This window comes from Aptenodytes forsteri, unplaced genomic scaffold, assembly GCF_000699145.1.
Source record: "Aptenodytes forsteri isolate BGI_AS27 unplaced genomic scaffold, ASM69914v1 Scaffold125, whole genome shotgun sequence".
Lineage (NCBI taxonomy): Eukaryota > Metazoa > Chordata > Aves > Sphenisciformes > Spheniscidae > Aptenodytes > Aptenodytes forsteri.
The window spans coordinates 3744578-3770068 of record NW_008794447.1 but is presented as its reverse complement, the minus strand read 5'-3'; the positions used below and the strand labels follow the sequence as shown (position 1 = coordinate 3770068).

The window sequence follows — 25491 nt, the reverse complement described above, 5'->3', positions numbered from 1 at the left end:
CATATTCTGGAGGAAGGGGGAGATTTGACTTCCAGGTTTGGCTCCCAAAGTTGATTACACATTTTTTCAATGACTTTTTAAATAGAAAATTTAATCCTTGGAGCAGAGACTAGACCCAGACTCCCCATACCAAACCCCTACTCCAGGACAGTATCATTTTGGCTAGAATGTAGAATGAGAGTTAGAGCAAGTGTAAGGAAGCTAGGAGCTCTCACGCAAGGGGGAACAGTTCTGTGTAGTTCTAGATAGTGGATTTGGTTGTGAATTACTGCTGTGTTTTGGCAACCATCTCAGGATTACGAGTAAGCATCTATAGATGCAGGAGGGGCAGGACTTCTGAGACACGCTTCTCTTCAGTGTTTTCTGTGACTTTGATGAGTTTCAGTCCTGCCTGTTCTGACGGTTGTCAAAGACTCCTTCCTGGTTCCTAATTTACAATCTGTGTGACTTAGTTTCTTTGCTAGAGTTGTGAATTCCACTTATGGAGGAGCAGACCTAACTCTGGGGAGCTGCTGTCCGTGGTTGCCCTCAAAAGTCTTTTCGAGGAATGGGGTCTCACCAAGCTTCTTTTCACAGCTTCCCCAAAGAAATCCAGTCTGGAGTCCTAGAGGTTATTTCTCCTCCTGCTTCTTATTATCCAGAACTTTCCAACCTGAAGAAAACATTTGGGGATTCGGAGGACAGAGTAAGGTAAGATTGCTATATAAAACCTAAGAGTATAAAATGGAAAATTCTGCAAAAGTCAACATTGTTTGAGCTGATAATGTTTTTGTATTTCAGAGCTAATGGACCTCAAGTGTACTTTTGTTAAAAATTATTACACAAGGGGATCTTGAGAAAAGCTATGCTGCACGTCAGCTTCAGGGTGAGAGCCAAGGCTTCTCCTTTGGGTGTGGACTCTAGGCATCCCACAGGTTTTAAACCAGATGGATAATGCCAAGAGGCGGTAGGCTAGATGATCTGGTCATAAAGGAAAAAACAGGAAAATGTTTTATGTGACAGATGAGGGAGAGGCTCTGTGAACACACAAAGGAAACCCCATGTGGCCCCTTAGCTAACTAGTAACGACTACTGTGGGTTTAATTACTGACCTAACTTTTGGTGATCGTGGACTTTTTATGCTACTGTTAGTAATATATCCTAACTGGTGATTTCATTCACTCATGTGCCCCAAATTCACTGAGACAGAGATTCTAACCTAACCAAATTGATTTATTGGAGGAAATTAATTTTCTTTTGATCAACAATAACTTAATTTATCTTAAGCTACCCCAACAATGCAGCAAGAGAGCTGCAGTACTGAGAGTTTGGGTCGAAGGAAATCAGCAAGTGTATGTATGCATGTAGATTGGGTTTATAGATAAACCTTATATCTTTCAGAGCATAAATATGTTTACATACTTATACTTAAGTTTCAGATATGATTAGATTTGAATCAGATACACTTTTATGTTAGTTAAATACTGATAAACTACTCTCTAGTCTTTTAGCATTGATTATCAAACATCAGCTTCATCCTCTGGTAAAATGAGAGACTGTACTCTGTAGAAAAAAATCTGTGTTTACATTTAAACCTGAAAATGACCTTTATCAACCTGTTTTCTGTGCTGTTCATCAGTGAAAGCACTTAATTTCAGATCTTTAAATAGTCATTGTGTGTTGATCTCTACTGTTCATAATATAATGAGTAGAATCTTTATGTCATTTGACGTGAATATACTTGTCAGACATTTTGTTTCAGGCTGCATTGATACAGATCAAAATTTTTTGCTTAGTTAATGTTAACTTTTATAGGAAAGTCAAATTATTTACAAATGTTTACACTGATTATAGAGGAATTTTTATTCACTCATCAATGAGTTAGAATACTAAACCTTACAGTTTTACTGTAGACAAAAAACCGCAGAGCATTAGAAATGCTTTTATTATAGATATAACCCTTGCAACCCCCCCAAAAAGCTTATCAGAATTTGCTGCTTATGTTTAGGTGGAGAACTAAACAGAATTTGGATTATAGCTTTTTAATGCTATATGCCCAACCTAAGGGAACATTTTATTTACAGGTATGTTCACATTATCATTAAGTAGCTGCAATACATCTGTACTGATTATTAGCTTTGGCGATTTTAATTTGTTTCAAAGGCCTCAATAAAATCAGCAAGCTATTGTCGTCATCTGTGTATTTTGCCTGTGCTCTTTACAAGCATCCACGTATTTCTGTGTTTATGTAAATCTTGCAGCCAGGTACTATTTGATTAAATCCATTTGTACCTTCCTGTCATTTGTGAGGTCGAAGAACAAGGTAACTGAAGCATGAAACCCTTATTTGATTAGGTTAAGAAAGTCAGAGTTTAATGTGTTTTCACTTGGTGCAGCAAGACAGAACAGTCCTGGTAGCTCCAGGTTATAACCCAGATCACAGTGAACCAAAAAACCCTTACAGATAGGGAAACATACCAGTATAGTGATACTGGAGACAAGGTTAAACTGCAAGTTGGTACAGATCCTAAATTCTCCAGAAGATTTAGAGTGTTAGACTTTAAGAAGATCCCCGTGCATTCAGGCTTAGGTTTAGCCATCATTCTAGGTTTGTGATAATTTGCACTTCATAAAGACGATAATCACCACCAGAGATTCCAAAATTTATCATGACTGTTCAATAATGGAACAGATCCATAAAATTTCATGTAGCTCATGGATGTCGACAGTTTTAAAAAAAGCTCAGAACAGCATTTTGCTTAGTTCTTAGTTTTCCTGGGTCTTCTCCTGCTCCAACAGGCCTCAGACTCTGTATCACGTAAGTACATCACAAGATTCCCAGAAGCAGGAGAGAAGACCGCAAGAGCAGGCTTGTCAGTATTTAACACAAACGCATTTGAGCTGGGCTACTCAAGAGTCTATGCTCTGTTCTCAAATTTGGCATAGGCACTCAGAAGACAGGAGGACAAAGAAAAATGTTGTCTATTGCACAGTTAAGGTTTGCTGGAAAATGAAGTATTTTCCCGTCACTTTCGTGTATTTTTAAGAACGCTACCCAAGTTTACTAAGTGCACTAGAGCATTAAGGCATGGGAAACATGGTGAAGGGAAATGTTAAGCATGCTGCCAGACACTTAATGTCTCTTTCTGTTATAAAGTTCTCCAAGCATTCATGTTTGCATGGAAATGACTTACTTAATGTATTTGTATTTTTAAAGAAATTTGAGAATATGTGTTTTCTTATCTGGGACGTTATATAAGGATGAACTGTGTTACTCGGAGCAAAGCCTGGATTGTGACGGCCTGGTGGTAGTTATAGCTCCATTCAGAATTTTCTTAGAGAGAAACTGCGCTTTCCTCATACCGTTACCACTTCTTCAGTACATCCATTTCTTCATTTGTGTGTCCAGTCTGCAGCTACTTCTGTAGCACAGATGCTGGTCTACCCAGAAAATACTCTGTAGAGTACAGGTGAAAAGAAGGAACACATGCTGCCATAAAGTTAGTCATGATCTCCCTCCATTTGGAAGCCTTGTATTAATGGAAAGCAAATAACTTAAAAATTGCTTTCCTCAGCCTGGTACAAAGATTTACTTCAGTAATCTTAGGGAAAACTTGAACTAGCTTAGGTTCTATTTACTGTTTTGTCAGGAATTTGGGTGACTGGTATTAACTTCTGAATTTTGAAAGAAGATAAGCATATGTAATTACTCTTGATGTCTGCAGGATATCATGAGCCAGGCAAGATCTTAGCTGAATCAACACGTAAACACTCATTCTAGGATACTGCTGAATCAGGATTTAAGCAAGTAGCTTTGTGAAGTCCATTGAAGCTAACAGGGTTACACTGTGGATGAACCTTACCTACTGATCAAACATAACCTTTGAAAAAAGACAATAAATCCCATCAGTCTTCTCTCCCCTCTCTCCCCCTCCCCGTCTCTTCTCTTCCCCTCTCTTCTCTCCCCGTCTCTTCTCTCCCCGTCTCTTCTCTCCCCGTCTCTTCTCTCCCCGTCTCTTCTCTTCTCTTCTCCTTGAAGCATCTCTTCTACTTTGCCTGTCTTTCCCCCCCTCCCCGAACCAGCTACTGCTCCTTTCGGGCTTTTTTGTGAAGTTTTCTTAATCAATAAAAAACTAAGAGAACTTTGAAATACTTGTTTCCACTTTCACTATTCTTCCTGGAGTCCACCAGAGCCCCCTGAGACACTTGTAATAATGTCAGAGGCAATATAAAGGGATCTTACCATAGCTGTAAAAGCAGGCATTCGAATCCCAGCCTAGTAGTGAGGAGATGCATTTGTTCTTTGTGTCTATATAGACTTAGTTCATTCTGAAGTGATAAAACATTTCAAATCTGAAAGCACCTTTGAGAAACTCAGATACAGCAGGTTTTGGGAAGTGTTTTCTACTAGCGCTTGGGTGAACCAAAAATAAAACATTAAATAAATCTTGTAGTATCTTCAGTTAAAATCTGAAATAAACTTCAAACTTAGTTAACTGAACTACTGCTATGCTTTTTTCACCTCATGAGTTTTTCCCTTGTGGAGGCTGGGGGAGCTTTGTGTATTCACATGTAACATATATGTATATACTAGTAATATATATTGCCAGCAGCACTTATCTGTACACCATTATTACAGTTTCTCTAGAGTGTTTCTCTAATGGTTTTAAGGCCTGAGCAATAGCTCAGTGAAAGTCATTAGGAGTCTTTGTATTGATTTTTTTTTTTTTCTCCCCCCCGACTAGACTCTAGGTCAAGCCTGTTATTTGGTAGAGTTCCTAAAAGGAATAACTTTCATGAAAGCTCATTTTTAGCTGAAATTTTCTTTATGCTTGTGCTAAAAAAAAAAAAATTATGTTTATGGAATGAACTATTGGAGGTTTGTTTTCTGTGGAAAATGAGAGAATAAGATTTTTCAGCTTAACAGTCTTCACATATTCATTGAATGCTGATTCAAAATATAAAAATACCCTAATATAATTTAGAAAGGAAGATACTTTCCTGTCTGATGCCTACACTTCCATTGTATGCTACCACTTTTTTGTTGCTTCTTCATTTTTACTTCTCTTAGACAGATAACCCACATAAGAAAAACGCGTGGAAACCCATTTATTGTCTATCATTTAGGAAATTTACATAGCCTTGCTATTGTGCACGTATCTTTTTTTCATCCCAAAGTACTGATGAGTGAAGGGAAATGAGCTGCGACCGTGCTCTGCTGGCCTTCTCATGGCAATGGGGCAAATGGACTACACAGTCCATATCTTAAACTTTCTGATCCAGCTGTGTACAGCCACTGCATAATCTCCTTTGGTAGATAAGAGCATATGAAAAACAAGTAGCTGTAAGCTGACGCCAGAAAAATTCAAATTAGAATTTGGGTACCACGTACTAAACGTTCATGATAATTACACATAGTATAACTTACTGAAAAAGAACTGGTACTGAAATCTCTACGCGATGGCAGATGCTCTTCAAGAAGATGTGCTTTAGTTGAACACAAATTACGGGCTCAGTACAGGGTTGAATAAACAACTTCTAATGGCCTGCGCTACACAGGATATCAAACTACGTTCTCCAATATTCACTTTTAACTGTCAGCTCCAGAAAAGGCAGTTTCAGACCTCTCACTGTGCAAAACTACTTTCAGTTCATAACTACACTCATACCCGCTTTGCATCACAGCCTCCATATTTTTCATCTTTACTACTTTTGTACGCTTTCTTCTAGTGTTTCTTGATATGGTGGTCTCACTAGGTTTTTGAGATACTCCTCTCTCTGCCTTTCGTCCTTTTTTGGGTGCCCCTCAATTTCTCTTTAAGGATTCTCTGAAACTCTCTTTGATTTCTTGTTCTTCTCCCTTTACATCTAGCTACAGGATATCCTCTTAGCTCATTTAATGTTATGCAAGATTTCTTGTAAGTTGATGTTTTGGGGTTTTTTTTGTTGTTCTCTTCTGCATAACTGTCACCTCAACACAATCCCCAGATCTCAGAATCTGTTAATAAGCATTCATCTTATCATATATCATCAGCATATCATCAGTTCATCTCCATCTATCTATTTTTTGTTATCTTACCATCAGCAAAAGCTGACAGAGTCAAAACACATCTCTTAAACTTGTCTTTCAAACTTCATTGTACGTCTTCCTGGGTTCGCTGTTGACAATGCATTTCTCCCCCGCCAGCCCTACGCTTGTAGTAATGGCCAAATTCAGCTAAAAGCTGTGGGCCTGGTCTCTCATGCTCTTGCTGCTGACTCTGCGCCGAGTCAGTTGAGGATGCAAAACCAGCAGGAAACCATGCATTTTTCTTCTCATAGCATTCATCTTCTACCTATTTAGCTTTCTGAATCAGATTCCAGCGCCACCAGACAAGCACCCGGGCCAATGAAGTACAGCAGTTAGATTAAATCAACTGTATCATTACACTGCACCCCAACAACATTTTCCTGAAGGCGTAGCCTCCTCTTCCTGTGTTTTTCACACCCATAGTGAATTCAAACCCTGAATTACTTGCTCCTTAATTATTTCTGGAATTCATTTATTTCCTTTGTGTCATTACCTCTAAACTCCTTGTTTGGACTCATTATCCTCAGCTTTAGTAACTGGAACAGCTTCTGGTGTTTCAGATCCCCCATTCTTCTCTGAAAGCCATGCAAAAATGCAGCCCAGGCCTTTCCCATTTCCTTGATGGATGTCAGTCTCCTCTTCCAAGTATCCTTTAGCTGGCTCTGTTGCTGTATTCAGTGTCAGCCTTTACAGAGCCTCTATGTATTCCTGTCCTTCAGTGTGCTTCGCAGCATGTTCCTTCTTTCGTGACTAGTATTCCCTGAAACAACTTGCTTTGTACTAGCGTCTCAGTAATCATCCACAGTTCTTCTGTGGATCCTTTTAGGTACGATAAAGTCTGCCCAGGCTACTTTACAGAGCTTTTAACCATCTGCTTTAGACGCCTCTCTTTTCAAACAATTTGCTCCTGCTGCTTATCAATGCTTACACAACTTCAGTACAAACTGTCTACTGCCTTCTTCCTTAACCTCTATCTTTTTGCTTAATGTTTTCTTTTAAGTGAGATCTCTTTAAGGTAGGGAGTCCTCCTTTCTCGAAAAAGTGAGAAGCAGCACTCATAGTGTTATAGTCACTCCTGTAAATAAATATTTAATGAATGATACTGAAACAGAGATATACGTAGAAGCTAAATAGCAACCCACTGTAGTTTGGCACAACTTCAGTACACGCTGTACAGCAGTCAAACACAAGGCAGTTATCACTGACATGTGGCAACATCACCACCACTTGCCTTCTGGTTTTTTGTTGCTTTTTTTTTTTCCAACATCACCACCACTTGCCTTCTGGTTTTATGTTGCTTTTTTTTTTTTCCCCAGCTGGAAGATGATATTATAGCCAAACCTGATTACATTCAAAGTATAAAAAACTTTGCTGCTAAACAGTCCCAAGAGTGGATGATTCTCGAGTTCTCCCAGCTTGGATTTATTGGTAAGTATTAAGACCTCAGCAGGGTCAATTGGATTTGGAGCTGTGTAGGTCGAGTAGGTCTCACTCGGGATTACGTTTCAAAGCATGGAAGGACTAACATATCAGAACTTCCTTGGTTCTTCAGGAAAGCTCCCAGGGAAAGTCTTTTACTTTCTGTGCTCTTTAAAACTGTCATTTTAATGCAGAGTCTCCTCAGCACAGGATCTAGTAGTTGGGTTCCCATAAGAAGCAAGTAGTTCCACCTCGGGGCACTATGTGCCCCTGTAGCGTGTAGTCTTCTTTTCAAGAATGGAATTTGAACAATCTGTAAAAAATCTGCTTCCTTTCCTTTGTGGAGCAGAACATGCGTCCCATATCATAGGGAAGGGTTTTTATTATTTTTAGTAGTAAGCTTCTTTTTATATTTTTTACTCAGTTCTAATACAATTTACTTGTGATAACATCTTGTGTTAGGTCAAACAAAGTAGCGTGTAGTCTTCTTTTCAAGAATGGAATTTGAACAATCTGTAAAAAATCTGCTTCCTTTCCTTTGTGGAGCAGAACATGCGTCCCATATCATAGGGAAGGGTTTTTATTATTTTTAGTAGTAAGCTTCTTTTTTTATTTTTTACTCAGTTCTAATACAATTTACTTGTGATAACATCTTGTGTTAGGTCAAACAAAGAAATCTAACAAAATCTGGTAACAGAAATAGCAAGAGAACTAAATGAACAGTGATAGTATTTTAAAAGCAACATTTTTCATATCTACATCTTAATTTAAAGATATTCAGTATAGTATTGCCAGTGAAATTGCATGCCTAGCATTTTGAGGAATTATTCAGACTTCATTTCATCTGAGACACTGATACAGGTGACTGACAGATTTGTGTTTGGAACTAAGATGTAACTGCATGCTTAATTAGTCAACTGGTTGACTATGTGAGAATATCTCCAGTCATGGAATGGAAATCTTTTCAAAATCCCAACCAGCTGGAGGATAAGCAAATCTCCAAAGCTGGAGCCTGTGTGAAATTTCTAAATATCAGAATTACATCCATGTGTTTAAGGCTGGAGTAAACATAAAGCTGGTGATTTTTGCGCAGCAATAAAAATGTCTGAATATGCAACTTCTTGTCTTGCTTTCAGGAAAATTGTTTAAATCAGGAGACCTGCCACTCATAGTGGAATTTTTTCTCATGTTCTATAAAGATAAGCCCATAGACTGGCTTATAGACCACCTGCTCTGGGTTAAAGTGTGCAATCCAGAAAAGGATGCAGTAAGTATGTCTATGAATTTATGAACTTAAGTAATATTCAAACAGTCTCAGTGACAAAATAATTTATTTTCAAAAAGCAGAATAGAAATCTCTCAAACCTGACTTTCTTTGGAATTTGTGGGGAAAGATCTGCTGCAGACCTGCATAGAGTGGCACGGTGTTTGAGCCCAGTAGGGCATATGGAGAGGCCTGACTCACAGAAATTCAGATTTCCTCACCAGAGCTGTTTTGCCTCCGTCAGCTCAGAACATGGACAGCACAAGCTCACATCTGCCTGCAGCTGGTCACGTAGGCAACCCTGCAGCACCAAAGAAAATTTTGAATATGTAGATCTGTGTGGACTATCACTTCTCATAATCTGCTGCTGACCTTCTAATATGGAAGTCAGTACAATTTTACAGTCACAGTTGTTCTGAATTTTGCATACCAATTCCTTTCTTTCAGGAAGCAGAACTTAAGTGTTTTGCTTTAAATCTTTTACTACCTGGGGAAAAAATTGACTGTTTGCCTGAAAAAAAAAAATGCAGGGAAACATGTAGATCGAATGAACTAAATGATACTTTTCGCTGAAAATGCAAGAAACACTTGTGTTGAATTGCAAAGGTGCCATTTCTAGCACTACAGGTGAGCCCAATGATATGTTAAGGATTTCTTTATGTCCTTTTGCATTCTTTCTCTTGCCAGTCTTTGGTGCTGGTCACTACTCACACTCTTCTTGTATAACAGACTGTCCCACGGAGCACTGACCGGAGTTTCTGCTCCTTTTTGGTTTTTACGGTTCAAGAGTTTTATTTGATTAGTGTAGCCAGTCCCCACTCCAGGTATTCGCACATGTTACTTTTGTGTTGATAAAGAAGGAAGAAGAGACAGATAGGCGTTGTGCAGAGTAGGAGATTGAGGGGAGTGGAACAAACAAGCTTCAAGTTTTACTGTGTAGCAGAGGTGACTCCTGGGGATAGCAGAAGGTCCCTGGTTTTACACTTAGTAATGCCACTGAGGACTCTTGATTGCCACTTCATACAGATAGGAGTAAGCTTTGAAATCCCACTCCATGGGTTAGGCCAGCTCATAGGAGTTAGCGTGAGCCTCAAGTACCTCTAATTTAGGTTCTTGCCTGCCTGTGATAACAGAATAATAAAAAAAAGATACTTTTGTGTTAGCATCACCCATTCCAGATCTGTCTAACATGTGCCAACTTCCATCCGATAGATGAAACATTTTACTTTTATTTTTTAAATTACTGTTCTAGCTTCTAAGACCTGATTCATACCTAAAACGAAGCTGTGTTCATGAAAGGCAGGCAGGCAGCTCGTGCGAGTCTGCTCTGGCCAGGCCAAAGCAGAGTGGTATCAGCAAGTTTCTAGTGAGTTTCACTTCTGCAATTGCAATTTCAATTGCTGTGGGTAGCGAAACCCTATTGAGACAAGTCAGTCTCACGCTGCCCTTGGGCGGGAATGACCAGTGGCATGACCTGCTGGGACTATTCATGGGAATGCAGAAAATGGAGGCTGGGAGGAAGACAGAGATCCCGGCTGCTGCTCCTCCTCTGCTTGACAGATTAAAGCAGCGGACTTTCCTACAGGTGCCAGAGAAGGCAAGCTGACAGAAATCCTCACGCTCCCCCCTTTCCAAGCAACTAGGAGTGTCACTAAGTGATCACACACTATGCCTCACGGGAGGGTCAACGGGGCACCTGTTCGTGCCTTTTATGGGCCATCCCGTGGTGATGGGTGTTTGGCACATGTTTTCAGCTGAGTTTTAACATACCAAGATTCAGCTACATCTGCTCACCAAGTTGGAAAAGGCAGTCTGTGATGATCAGAGCCATCAGATCTCTGTGTGATTCAGAAACTTCATGATGTTTGCCTCCCGTGAACCATCATCCAGTTCTGGGGTCTCCAGTACAAAAAAGACATGGACCAGTTAGAGCGGGTGCAGAGCAAGGCCACAAAAATGATCGGGGGATGGAACACCTCTCCTATGAAGAAAGGCTGAGAGAGTTGGGGTTGTTCAACCTGGAGAAGAGAAGGCTCCGGGAAGACCGTATTGCAGCCTATCAGTACTTAAAGGAGGCTTATAAGAAATACTTTTTACCAGGGCCTGTCATGACAGGACAAGGGGCAACAATCTTAAATTGAAAGAGGGTAGATTTAGATTGAACGTAAGGAAGACATTTTTTACGGTGAGGGTGGTGAGACACTGGAACAGGTTGCCCAGAGCAGCTGTGGATGACCCATCACTGGAAGTGTTGAAAGTCAGGTTGGACGGGGCTTTGAGCAACCTGATCTAGTGACAGATGTCCCTGCCCATGGCAGGGGGTTTGGAACTAGATGATCTTTAAAGGTCCCTTTGAACCCAAACCATTCTATGGTTCTGTGATCATATGCAGTGGCATGTATCTATCAAGTGTAGTGGGGACTAGCAGGCTGCAAAGATGGGAGCCCTGACTCAACAAGGAGCCTTATCTCAGTTTCTGCACAAATGACCGCACCAGTCCTGCGCTACTGATTATTCTCAGCTGCTACCATAAGTAGCTCTTTTGGTAGTGCTGCCGTAGAATAAAAGGAGACATGCTAGAGACTACATTATTATAGGGGATGAACTGCAAACCCTGTCAGGAGAAAGATCACATTTCTTTTCTTCTAATAATTTTTTTCCTGGCAAAAGTATAGTCTGCTTTTCAAAGAAACAGCTGCCAATAAATCAATTTGCATGTATTGTGTTTTTACATTGTTTTGCTGAACATCTGCTGTGGACAAACATAAAAATACTTAGTATTTTCTATAGCCTTCCAGGTGGTTTTGAACTTTTAATTAGTACTTCTGTGGAAACCACAAATCCCCCATGAGTTTTGGTGTTTAAGCCAGCTGAGTGAAGACTATCACTTCTAGCTTTAGAAGGCATTGATACAATTTATGTAACATATTTCTTTTATAAAACTGAAAGCACTTGATTGAAGAGGTAAACACATCCTCCTCTCAAATCTAAAGATGTGAGACATGGGATACAGAGAAGTTAAATGATCTTCCAAACTCATACAATAATTCTGTGGCAGAACCGAGAGTACAATCCAGAGAGTCTCATTTTAGCTCTGTTCTATGCCATTATGCTTCATTATGTCTCATTAATTATTGTAGCATATTTGCTTCATTGTATCAAGCTACGCTGCTCTGTAGATACAGGGCAAAAAATTACATTTAAAGAAGTAATTTGCTATCATTCAAAAATCAAGAAACTCAGAAATTAGTACCAATTACAGTTATTTAATTCCCCGGTATATGTCATGTCACAAAGTGTACTAAACTGGAAAATCAGGATTGAAATACAGTATCTAAGGGCTTTATGTAATTATAAGAGAACAGATACATAACTTATAGTATAGTATAGTACATTATAAGCCTCTCAAACATAGCAGAAATAGCCAAAATGATAAAGATTGAAATGTAACCAGAATCTATCTCAAGAAGGTCAGTTTTGGTCAAAATAGTTTAAATAGAATGATATGGCAAGGCCAAGAGTTGAAATGAAATTTGCCAGAAACAGTTAAAAACCATCAGTTTCAGATTTGAGGTCCATTTTTGTCACTCTTGAGGTGTGATTGATGGTATACAGTACAGGAATCCCTGAATTAGAGGTGGTTGAGCCTTCAAATCTACATAGCACCATGAGTGGAATTACGAGTTTAAGTCTAGAAACAGTGTATTTGAAATAAGGTGACTGTTAATCTAAGGATTACTCATTTAAATATGGATAGAAAACCTGGACCCGTACCCTCAACTACATAATGAAATTGCCTTGTGGAACTTAGTTTGTCTCTCCTTTATTTAAATAAAACTTCACTCCCTTTTACTTTCTTTCCAGATACACTGTGAAAAGGAAAAGGCAAAATTACGTATCCGTGCTAAACCATCTCTCTTTCAGCATGTGGGAATTTATTCTTCATTGGCTGGGAAGATACAGAATTTGAAAGTAAGGATGAGAAATTAATGCCATATTTCTAAATTACATGCTTGTGTTCTGACTTGTTTCTCAAATCAGTTTCAAGCATTGCATCTTTGGCATTAGATGGCATTTCCATATCCAAGAACGTTGGTTTGCAGGTTTGGGGGAGGATATTGATCTGGCATCTAAACTGCAGGTGGGGCACACTGCTTCTGCACAAACATCTTTGGATCTCTAATCTGAACACTTGTACCAGTCATAGTAGCATTTCATGGCATGTAGGAACACTCTTCACAGCACAAGGTTTCATGTGCTCTGCACTGTACAAACGCAAATGGCTACGATGATTTGTTTTGGCCGAATAGTCCACACTACCAATATGAGGGACTGCTAAAGGTATACTGGTAGGACAAGAGTGTGGCTATCGTGACGGCCGTGGATTTTTTAGGGAGAGTTTGGAGGGCAAACAGTGGATCTACCACCTATCTGATAGGACAAGAGCAATGAAGCACCACACTTCAGGGATGTCCTGATGGCGCCATTTAAGACTAGTCATGAGATCATTCGAATTGCTGTACTGGATCAGACTACAGGTTCACATAGCCGTTAGCAGAGACCAATATCGGATGTTCTGGCAGAAGGCATAGTAGACAACTATGAAGTAGCCTACTGTGAAGAAGTTTATTTTTAAATCTAGGCAACTGAGAAATAGTCAGTACAGCTCTGTCTATAATCTGTAACATTGAGTCTCAGTGATTACACTGAAATTAATATTCTATTTCTATTAGAAATAGATTGTATATTTTTTTTCACTGAGGTAATTACTTTCTGGCATAGCTTCCTGTAGTAATACAATATATTGGAGCACTTTTTTTTTCATTGTATGAGTGAAATTACATTTCTTTATATCCAATAGGATAAAGATTTTGGCAAAAATGTGCTACATAAAGCACATAATAATCCACCTGCAAAAGTGGATACAAGCCTAAGAACATACCAGCAATATACCTTGGAAAAAGTTTATAAAGGAAAAGACTGTTTTTGGGCTTCAGCTCCAGTGGCAGGGGACTACATCAGCTTCACCTTTTTAAGTCCACTAAAAGTTGAAAAGTAAGTATTACATGATATGGAATATGGAAGCCTACATATATCCAGTCTGGAAATGATTGAGTCTGTTCAAAATCACCAGTGCTCAACTGTTCACATAAACCATAGCCTCGTTACAGGCAAAAAATCCATGATTTGCTCTTTATCTGCTCCCCTTCTTGAATTCCCCTCCTGAAATACCTTTCTTCCTTGGTAGTTAGAGAGCTTCTTAATTTTTTGTCCTTTTATTTCTTCAGTTAAATATTTTACATTCTCTTACGATAATTCCCAAAGGAATTTGTTTTTAACTAATGAATTTCATCAATGGAGTCAATGAAAGCTTTACTTGTACAGTTGTCAACAGAAAGGCTGTTTGCATGATGTCAAGTCAAAGGCTGTGTCCCAGACCAGACATTTATCAGCGCAGGTGAAAGCGAAGAGAAAATATCGCTATTGTGGGGAAATAATGAAGAGTGAATTAATAAAGGTGGGATTCAGTTGAAGATTCAGAGACTTGAATGTAGGTGTTTACAGTAGAGATGTCTACGTAAGGTAGGTGTGTAAGCTCCTACTATACATGACAGATAGAGATCCATTTGATACAGTTAGGGGAAGCTAGACAGCTATTCATCTCATTCTCTACTTGGTCACCTCAGTCAGTTGCTAAGTCTCATTAACTGCATTGAGCGTATCTCCATTGCCTGTAATGAGAGCTTGAACACTTGGGTCACAGTCAGACTTCTAACTTCACAAGTTTGGTTCTACAGCCAAGTCCCACCCTGAATGTTTTTCTCATTCTAAAAAAAGAAACTATCATCATCTTCTGTTTTCACACCATTCAACTTGGGTGTCTTTGAAAGGAAGACACCTGTAGCTTAAGATAGAGAACTGTTTTTCAGAAGGACTTACTCTATGAACAATACAAATTGAGGCTGGCACCAAAAGCAGCAGTCCTGCCTGGTTCAGCAAAGTTTCTTCTTCTCTCTGTGTCAGATTGGAGAACAGATCTGAGTTAAAACTAACCTAGCAAGAAATACGGTTCCAGGAGAGTCTCTCTGACACGAATTACCATAATTATCATATCTCTGTAATGATATTCAGAGAGAAAACTCCTTCGCTGTTGTTACGCTTCCTCCCAAAACTGGTCACAAAACTAAGAGACTTCCATTTCTGCAAAGATTGTGGATTTCTCATTTATTTAAAAAAAAATCTAAGAAAGCAAGTCTATCTCTCTATCTAGTAAGCTGCACTAAATGACAGTTGTTACAAACACTGGTGTTCTGTGATCAGCACTGTTAATTAACTGGTTTATGCTTTGGGAAACTTGGGTGGCCTATATTTTTGCATTTTCCTGTTACTGGGAAGCTGTGCTGGATGAAGCTAACTTACATATGGTATTGCCTAATGGCTGGTCCCAGCCCCATCACATTGCTACCTGTGAAAATGTATAGTTAATCCTATAATATTTGGTGGTCTTCTTAGGTCTTGATGGTTTGATACCAGAGGAGGGAGGTTGATGCTTTAAATTTCCTTAGCTCTTCTTGGATCTAAAAACCTAAGAACACTAATGCCAGAAATGTAAAACCAAAAAGGGATTTATTTTTTTTAAATCCCATAGGTGTTTTTGCTTGGATTCTCGCTTTGACAGTGCTGTTGCTCATTGGCTATAAAGGAGATTATTTAGAAGCACCTGAATTGATCAGTATTGATAAAAAGGGGGAATTCTCTTGGCATGTAGCATATGGTCTAGTAGAAACAGGGATTTTTGCTGCCATTACATTCCAGAAGCCCATCTCACCTCAGCCTTAGGGTGGTAGGAACAGATCAGAGGGCAGATCTCCCTAAGCCATTTAAACCTGGAAAGTTAATTTATTTGGAACTTGAGCACTGAAAAGGGGGAACACTTGCATTCGTGGTGCCAGAGAAAGATGGTTTTAATGCTTGTTCTGTTTAAAATGAAAAAAAGCCTCTAGTATGGTTTGGTCACACATTGGAAAGTTTCAATGCCTATTTCTGTTCTCTATAGCCCACAACTAATTAGAGAAAAGGTATTTGAATCTTTCCTTCAAAACTGGAAAGAATTACTTCCGTAGAACTTTTCTAAGGTATAAAATACTTGGAAATAATACAACTTTATCATCAGGTACTTCTTCAGAAGTGGAAACATGGAGTACCCTGGCGATAAACTGTTTAACACTACTGTGGAAGTGTTGCCAGCTGATGTAAGTAAGTCTCTCATTTCCAACTGTAATACACAGTGCTATTTCATTTTAAGAATGGTGTTCAGCATAAACCGTCATGCCCTAGAAAGTATTTCTGGAGATTTTATTGTTTTATTTTTTACAGGAAATGCTAAGAAAAGAACTGGTTGACAATGGAAGTAAATTTAACTACCCAGCAACCAAAGACGGATATTTAAAAATAGGTAAATTGTTTATTGTCACTTCAAAAACAGAAATTTTGTTCTTACGTATAAAATGTTTCTGCATTTGAGAATTTCATTAACTCTGTAATAAACACAACATTCCAAGGTGAACTAGTAAGGAAAAGAAACCCTTTGCGCTACTGCATATTATAGCATGTGATGTTTGACCAATGACTATCCTATTTCGTTTTAAATAATGAAGAACCCTGCCAGCAGTGGCAAAAGCCAAGGCATCTAATTAGAAGAAAAACTAATTGTAGTCTCTGCAAGGTCTTAATAGGATAATTGCACTGTTAATTAACTGGTTTATGCTTTGGGAAACTTGGGTGGCCTATATTTTTGCATTTTCCTGTTACTGGGAGCTGTGCTGGATGAAGCTAACTTACATATGGTATTGCCTAATGGCTGGTCCCAGCCCCATCACATTGCTACCTGTGAAAATGTATAGTTAATCCTATAATATTTGGTGGTCTTCTTAGGTCTTGATTGTTTGATACCAGAGGAGGGAGGTTGATGCTTTAAATTTCCTTAGCTCTTCTTGGATCTAAAAACCTAAGAACACTAATGCCAGAAATGTAAAACCAAAAAGGGATTTATTTTTTTTAAATCCCATAGGTGTTTTTGCTTGGATTCTCGCTTTGACAGTGCTGTTGCTCATTGGCTATAAAGGAGATTATTTAGAAGCACCTGAATTGATCAGTATTGATAAAAAGGGGGAATTCTCTTGGCATGTAGCATATGGTCTAGTAGAAACAGGGATTTTTGCTGCCATTACATTCCAGAAGCCCATCTCACCTCAGCCTTAGGGTGGTAGGAACAGATCAGAGGGCAGATCTCCCTAAGCCATTTAAACCTGGAAAGTTAATTTATTTGGAACTTGAGCACTGAAAAGGGGGAACACTTGCATTCGTGGTGCCAGAGAAAGATGGTTTTAATGCTTGTTCTGTTTAAAATGAAAAAAAGCCTCTAGTATGGTTTGGTCACACATTGGAAAGTTTCAATGCCTATTTCTGTTCTCTATAGCCCACAACTAATTAGAGAAAAGGTATTTGAATCTTTCCTTCAAAACTGGAAAGAATTACTTCCGTAGAACTTTTCTAAGGTATAAAATACCTGGAAATAATACACCTTTATCATCAGGTACTTCTTCAGAAGTGGAAACATGGAGTACCCTGGCGATAAACTGTTTAACACTACTGTGGAAGTGTTGCCAGCTGATGTAAGTAAGTCTCTCATTTCCAACTGTAATACACAGTGCTATTTCATTTTAAGAATGGTGTTCAGCATAAACCGTCATGCCCTAGAAAGTATTTCTGGAGATTTTATTGTTTTATTTTTTACAGGAAATGCTATGAAAAGAACTGGTTGACAATGGAAGTAAATTTAACTACCCAGCAACCAAAGACGGATATTTAAAAATAGGTAAATTGTTTATTGTCACTTCAAAAACAGAAATTTTGTTCTTACGTATAAAATGTTTCTGCATTTGAGAATTTCATTAACTCTGTAATAAACACAACATTCCAAGGTGAACTAGTAAGGAAAAGAAACCCTTTGCGCTACTGCATATTATAGCATGTGATGTTTGACCAATGACTATCCTATTTCGTTTTAAATAATGAAGAACCCTGCCAGCAGTGGCAAAAGCCAAGGCATCTAATTAGAAGAAAAACTAATTGCAGCCTCTGCAAGGTCTTAATAGGATAATTGATTCTGGTTTGGATTTTGCAGCCTTAGCTGAAGACAAGGATTTCTTATGATTATGACAGCATTAACTCGTGCTCCAACCTGAAATGAGATGAAGCATAACGCGATGCACCTTCCCCCTTTTTGCCCCCACCCCTGCTTCCCCTTCTTCCTTCCTCAGGGCGGTGTGTGACTTCGCTTAAACGAACTGCAGATTCTCCACATGCTTGCCAAGGCCTGGTTTCTGCTATTACCTAAACTAAACCGCCACTATGTGAACAAAAACGGACCATTGGGAGATCTGCTTTGCTTGCCACTTTCTTCTGTCTCTTCTACCACATAATTGCTCTTTTCTCCCAATGAACCACTTTCACCTCACCAACGCTTCGTGTCTGCTTTGCCGTGCACCTCTCTCCCACCTCCTCGTGGCTGTTTTGCTCTAATTAGAGATCCAAACCGAAATGCTGTCAACTCACAGTTGCACGTGCAAGTTGATAGGAAATGAGTATCATACATGGGATGAGCGTTTTTCATTTGTCTGCAATGATTTTATGCCATAAACTTTAACAAGGTTAGTTAAAAAGCATTGAACTAGTGAAGAAATGTATCAGAATTGGTCCATGATTCCTAATACATCTTTTTAAAAATAATCATACTTCTCAGAAAAGCTCTTTTAGATTATTTAACTCAACCATGTGTGCCATACATATATGGTCACTACTAACATATTTAAATTTATTTTTTAACATTTGTAGCTATAGGGTCTTTATTTTCTTGTATTCTTCTCCAGCTCCTAGTTGCTGTAACTGAAGGAATGAATCTTTCTTCTTGTTTATAGCTGTATCTTTCAGTTGTTATTGTTTGACTTTTTCCAAAAGATTTTTTCCCCTAATGTTGTATCCCTGGAGTTAATTTATAATTTTTAATTTAGAGCTTTTGCATAAATTCACTTGGAAGCAAATTTCATTCTAGTATTGGAAGCGTATTTCATTCTAGTATATGTTTGTATGGGTCTTGTTTTATTTTTTATTTAGGGGCTTTTGAAAATGGGATTGCAGAAGGCAGTATCAATCAGTCAATAGGAAAAATACAGGCTATTCGTTTATCAGTCAATTCTGATTCTCCTGTGTGGGCAATACTTAGTGAGGTAAGCGTGTTAATAAAAGCATTTTAATTAAAGCTTATTAAATCCAGTTCTTCCTGCCATATAGTATTGACAATCATTAATTTTTATTAAATTTTGAATGGGATTTTGTGTGGAAAAACTCACACAAGTGGAGAATTATATTTATTATTCAGGGAGGAAGTTAAATTTACTTCATAGAAGAAGTGCTGGAAATGCTCCAATGGGATGATTTTCCAGTTTTTGCAATGCTGTAAGTTGATCCACTGGAATTTGCGTCATGATAAACAAACCAACCAAAGGAGACAGGGAGGCTTTTCTAGCTTTTTTCAGTCACCATCTTGGATATTAATTATAATATGCAAACATTTTCAGATGAACATGTGAGTTTTTTATTCTTCAAATGTCTCCCAAGTGTCTGAATGTGTGCGAACCCAGAAGTAGAAATATTCAGCAGAAGTCACTGAAGAGAATTATTACAGCCTTAAACTATAGCCATAGTTGGAAGGAGGGAAAAGCTGATGTCTTAGGCAATGCTTCTGCATATTTTAGAAAATAATATATTTTGTTTTTTCCAGGTACTTATCAAGACATCTGAAAACTGAAAAAAATACATTTCTGACATGTCGCTTGTTACAGATTATTTGAAAACTAGGCTAACAGCAACAAAAAACTGGCTGGGTAAAAAGAACAAATCCAAACCCATTTAATTCTTGATACTGTGTATTAGGAAAGAGTTGAGATAACTATTATATCTTTATATAAAGAAAATTAAAAGCTATAAAAAAACTGATTATGTTAGTATTTTCTATAAAATGTTCTTATATATGATTAAGGTTTCATATATAAAAATCTCACCTTAGTTTGACAACTTTCAATATATATTATTATAAACAATTGATAAAGCGTTACAGGCTGTCTCAGGGTCTAAAGCATAAAGGTATGATAAGTTTTGCCAGAACTAAAAATATGGACATTTTTGAAAAAATATTAAGGGGACAGTTTTCAACCAGCTCCACTAAGAACACCAGTCAATTTTGGAGGGAAAGTAGAACTGAAAGAAAAGTTGTCAATATTCATTGCAAGTATTTAGAGCAGTCCACAGAGACAGGAACAACTTTACAATATGAAAATGGATCTCAAACTTAACAGAAGTGTGTTTCAGCCTTAATGTAGCATAAGTTATGTTTAATATTTTTTTTTAAATGGGAAGTGCCTACAAGTTACCATTTGAATAACTTGAAACTTAAACAGGTATTGTTCAGAGGATTGTAAAACTTTTCAGTGAATTGTGCATTGACTTAACTACAGGAAATAATAAGGGTATTATGTATAACTATATTTTTGTAGAAAGAAAATCTATTTAAATAAAATTTTGGATCCTATAACTTGACAATGAGTATCTACTGATATTAAATCCTGGTCACAAGGCAAAACTCAATATAAATTGGAAAATGAAAGGTAAACCACAGTAGTCTCATTTGAAATGTTTTTGGGAAATGACAGTCCACCTTGGACATCTACCCGTTAATGTGCAGAATTCCTGTATCACTTCCTTAGCACTTGAAGCACGACTGCACCCTCATTCTCCTGCACATGCATTGCATCCTAACAGCAGACAGCAAGAAATAAGCTGCACTGTACACTTTTGCATGGATTTGTATAAAATGGGTTAAATTAATGTAGAATTGTATTCTTAATGCAAGAGTATTTTTATTTAGAATAAGATGAAATTAATTTTCTTACATTAAAACAGTTCAGAAGGGTGTTTTTTTAAAGACCACCTCTAATAATATTTTGATAATTTACAGTATTCTTTATACACTGTGGTGCTATATATATGTGCGTGCAGGTATCTATATGTACGTATGTATGCATGTATTTCTTGGACCAAATATTGCAGCCTTCATGAGGTCAAGAGTTTAATGCAGGTTGAGAATTAATGCAGTAATCCAGAGTGCTTGGAGATACACGGAGGGACACCTTTATCCATCAGCACTTAGAGTAAAAAGAAGGGTTTAGTGAAACTGAGACCAGTGGATCGTGGAAAAGCAGTGGCTAAAACTGCAACTAGGGAAGAAGGGAAGTAAAGTGGCTCTGCATCGAACTACCTGGCACAAGAAGGGCAGAGCCGCCTCCCTCTGACCCTGCTCAGAATCACCTTTCAGATCGTCTTTTTCTCTGCTGATAGGAGTCCGAGACATTTCGTCACGAAAACTTGTACGAGGGAATAAAACACAGATTACATTAAGGGAAGACAAAATTGAGTTCTCGGAAGTCATTCTCTCTCTTAACCTGAAGTGCTTTAGCATCTTTGGGGGAAAACAAATTGAAGTGAATAGGGCTCTCTACCCAAAAAGACAAAGCAGCAGATAACCTACAGAACACTTGGGGTTTTCTCCTGCAGAGCTTTAGAAACTCGTATGGGTATGAAAATGATTAAAGTGTAGGTCTTCTCCCGACGCCTTAGTTCAGTTCTTAGTATGTCATAGCTTTTAGTACTCTCACTGAAATCGCATCGTGGCATGGGGGTTATCTTCATCTTCAGGATCTCGTCAAACGCTTCAGAATGGCAAGTTCTTGTAAATGTACTGTAACTCTATAGTCTGAATTGCCCTCTTATAAGGCCTGTTTCACCTGCCATCAAAAGATGAAAGAAGTAGAAATTGAAGTAGAGCATTTCTTGTAGAACATTTTACTAATTAAGTGCATGATCTAGTAAAAACTTAAAATCTTCTTTTGCCATTGCTTTCACTGCAAGAGAGTCTCAAGCTGGAAGCAGCGTCTGCATTCAGGCTGCTTTACACTCACTTGTTACAGGGAAGTGTCACTGTAAGGAGGAAATTTCAGAGCGATTATTAATCAGTGAAAACACGGAAAACACTAAGGTAATAGATTTTGTTACCAAAACCTCTTATTTGCACAGTGAAATGAGATTTCACTCTAACTGTTGAAGCATAATTTCAAAAAGCTCATCAGAATACCTGAAATTATACTGGGAAGTGACGGAACTGTTCGTAAATATTTTGTAAATATAAATTTTCCATTCTGTGCTGCCAGCTTTGTGCTTCATTCATTCTGTTTCTGTTTTTACGTATTTTACATAACCATTGCAATCACAGAATACACTTCCCATCACTTTGATGTAAACGAGGTTTTAAATGTTGACATAGTAAATAATGAATGCTTGCATATGCACCGTTAAAGTAAAATTTTGCTTAGTCCTGATTCTTCTCTGTGCTTTGTGGAGCGCAGAGGTTTCTTGCACCGTCTGCAGAAGCACAGCTCCACTATAAAACCGAAGGAACCTCACGAGAGGAACTCGGGATTTTCACTGAAGAAGTGATAGCTGAATAGTGAGCCTTACTGCCCCAGGAAGTTTAAGACAATGGACTGTAATGGAAGTACACTTGCATACTTTTGCATGTTAATAGCAACAACCACCACTGGCGAGTGAATTAGCTGGGTTTGCTCACAACAGTCTCTGTTAGGCAAGGAGAGGTTACAGAACACGTGCAGCTTCCTTTCCACCCTGCAAGCAAGTTCCTACCTGTGGTTTTCCATTTAATAATCCTACGCGCTGAACCTGCACGCGCCTTCGCACACCGCGGCTCTGAGGCCAGTTTAAAGGCTGCAAAGAGCCCTCCTCGTGGGAAGCTTCAGTTCAGGTAACGGATCCATGGGATGAGGAACATCCTCTGACTTTATGGGTGACTGGCTTTTGCAGCATAGGCATTGTGATTGTAACTGTGAAACAAAGGCAGTAAGCCTAAGTCAAAAAAGAACTATGAAAGGAGTTTCAGATTCTGTACCAGATCACCAAGCTCCTTCAGCGGGAAGTTTTACTTCAGTACTTTCATGTGGTTTAAAACATAGTCTCGAAAACACTGACTACCTCAGGCTCATTGTACATGTACCTAATCAGGTTAAGTGCCCGTGTGGGAAGAAAGCACATTTTTCAAGCTAATTCAATATTAATGACGGTTTATTCAACCCATTTTGATTTCCACTGGAGCGCAGTTATTCGTTTCTCTGAACAGCGTGTCTCCATTCTTGTCTTAAATCTTTTGAGGGACTTTTGAAAGGGGAATGCTAACATTTGTCTTCAATACAAAAGGCAATTACGAACTTGGCTTTACCGATTGTTTTAAATGTTTTTATTTCCATTCATTACGTGGGCCCCTAATCTCATCGCTGTCACTATGACATTTTGCACAGCTCAATACAAGCACACATCTACTGTAAATGCTAATGGGTGCTAAATGTACACTGAGAAGAGACTAGACTCTTAACAAGAATATCTATTAAAATTAATTAGGAGATATTTAATCCGAAGTTGAAGATGTGTTTGCTTACTGAATTTAAAATCTTCTCTCTCGCATGTTTGAGGAAGTAAGTGGATAGTGTCCCATACACAAGGATCCCAATTTCCCCCAACATTTACTTTTTCTATTACTCATAAGTCAGACATTTGTTAGCTACATTACTCGTTGCACAAACCAACTGTCTTGTCCGAGAGTGTTTTGGGTTGTGGGTTTTTTTTAAAACTATTATTTATTTGCATAAATGTAAGATTCCAGATAAATCTTTCATAGATGCCTTACAGTGAACAGTAGGAATATTAACTAATTCTGCTGTAAGCAGAAATCTTTAATTCTGCAATCGCTTCTAAAAGGATGTATGTGTATTTCAAGCTGCGAGGATAGTTTTCATGTGTTTTTGTTTCATGATGGATTGCTCAAGAACATTCCTTAATTTTTTTTAGCTAGAGATGTCTAAAGATTTCTGTAGGACTATGGTACCATTTTTCAAAAGTACATTAAATAAGGATTTGAACTAAGGCATAATGAATCTTTCTGATCAGCATTAGAATCGTAGAATCATCAAATCACATGATTGAGAAATGGTACCATAGTTCTACAGAAACTTCAATCTTTAGACATCTCTAGCTAAGCCTTAACAAGAGAAGAAATTGTGCCGCTTTTCTGTGACATAAATATGCACTGCATTTAAGTTGTGAGGTTTACATTGCTCTTTGGAGCTTGTAATTGTAATAATCTATGGCAATCTTAATTTTTGATGACACTATCAAAATAGAAATATAATCAATTTAAGTTTTGCACTTGTGCGTTAGTTTACAATGACCTTGTAATACTTGAAAGAGAGACTATCACAAAAAGAAAATGAGCATTTGGATTTACAATTCATATTACACATTCTAACGGTAACTCCAAACAGTTCTGACTCAACAAACTAATATGTGGTAGACATAAACCAAATGGAGAAATCTGTAAAAATTATCTGAAGTTATAAATTATTTTAGGAGGGGGGAAGCTTAGCTTAATGGTGTATAAGCCATAATAGTTGTGTCCAAAAGACAGTTTTCTTCAACATGGTAAGAATCAAATAACATAAAACAGATTCTTGTGGCCTGAGTGCTGGCTGAAAGAGGCTTAGAGTTATGAGAAAAAAGTACCCCTTTTTCTTATGGCTATCAACATTTCTGGTATTTCTTTCCTTCTTTTCTTTCACAGACCCACAGTTTCATAGGCAATAGAAAGAAAAGCTCCGCATATGTTCCTTAATAAGAACTTATTGGGCAGCGAAATCTGCCTGGATTTGTGGGGATGGCTGATAGAGCAATGACACATGCCCTTGGCTGCATAGGAGCGTACTTTCCAAAAGCAGTCTTCAGTGAAGAGTTGCAGATGCACCCTTCAAAGAGATTCGACAGTAAGAATGAAAGGCAGTGGCTGTAGTTACATGGTTCATCTCACAAATATTGGTGTGATGGTTGGTGTCCAGAACGAACGCTGAGCTTGAAACGAGGACGGCAACCCCTACAGCCTTTGGCTAGGAGGAAGGCTTTGATGATGTGAGTCGTCAAGTGACGCAGTGTCACATGCAAACATACCAAACCCTGACCCGGTTCGTCAGCAGCTGGGCAGCGAGAACGACTTCTGCCTTCCTCGGAATCGCTTTTGTCTCAGCCCTCTCCTGCACGTTTCAAATATCGCTGCCATGGATAACGTTTTAAATGTTCATAAATTGTACACTGCCCAGAGCGTAAAGATCCAACCGCAGCCGAGCCAGAAAGCTCCTCAGGGCGGTAACCCTGTACCTGCCGTCTTCAGCAGGCCTGGGTGCGGTTTTCAAAAAATCAGTCAGGAATTAATGCCATAGCTGCTCCACTTACCGATCCCTCAAATGTAGATTGGATCGCTGGACCGAGTCTCCAATTGTAATACAGGGCTTTGCTAATTTGAGCTAGATTGCTCCAATTAGCGATGGAGAAGCCACCACATCTTTATCCGCCCCGATCACTGACCACAGGCGCGTGGAGCACGACGACACCACCATGTGTAAACGTTAAGGTCCCACTGACCACGGCCATGATGGCGAAGCGTATCGCAAAAACTCCACGCTGGAGCACACGCTGATGCACGTCAAACCCAACGTAATTGAATTTGCTGTCTCTCCAGCAACTTTTCCTC

General features: G+C 38.6%; 1 protein-coding gene across 1 annotated transcript in view; it reads left to right on the top strand.

Annotated features, from left to right (window-relative positions):
- Positions 1-19602, top strand: part of MGAT4D (MGAT4 family member D) — a 29437-nt gene extending 9835 nt beyond the window's left edge. The window contains exons 5-14 of the mRNA XM_009290302.2: positions 577-690; positions 1988-2063; positions 7366-7477; positions 8605-8735; positions 12597-12704; positions 13594-13787; positions 15907-15985; positions 16110-16188; positions 18909-19021; positions 19576-19602. Of these exons, the coding sequence (XP_009288577.1) occupies positions 577-690; positions 1988-2063; positions 7366-7477; positions 8605-8735; positions 12597-12704; positions 13594-13787; positions 15907-15985; positions 16110-16188; positions 18909-19021; positions 19576-19602 (1033 nt within the window). The remainder of the gene's footprint in view (positions 1-576; positions 691-1987; positions 2064-7365; positions 7478-8604; positions 8736-12596; positions 12705-13593; positions 13788-15906; positions 15986-16109; positions 16189-18908; positions 19022-19575) is intronic.
- The last annotated feature ends 5889 nt before the right edge of the window (positions 19603-25491 follow it).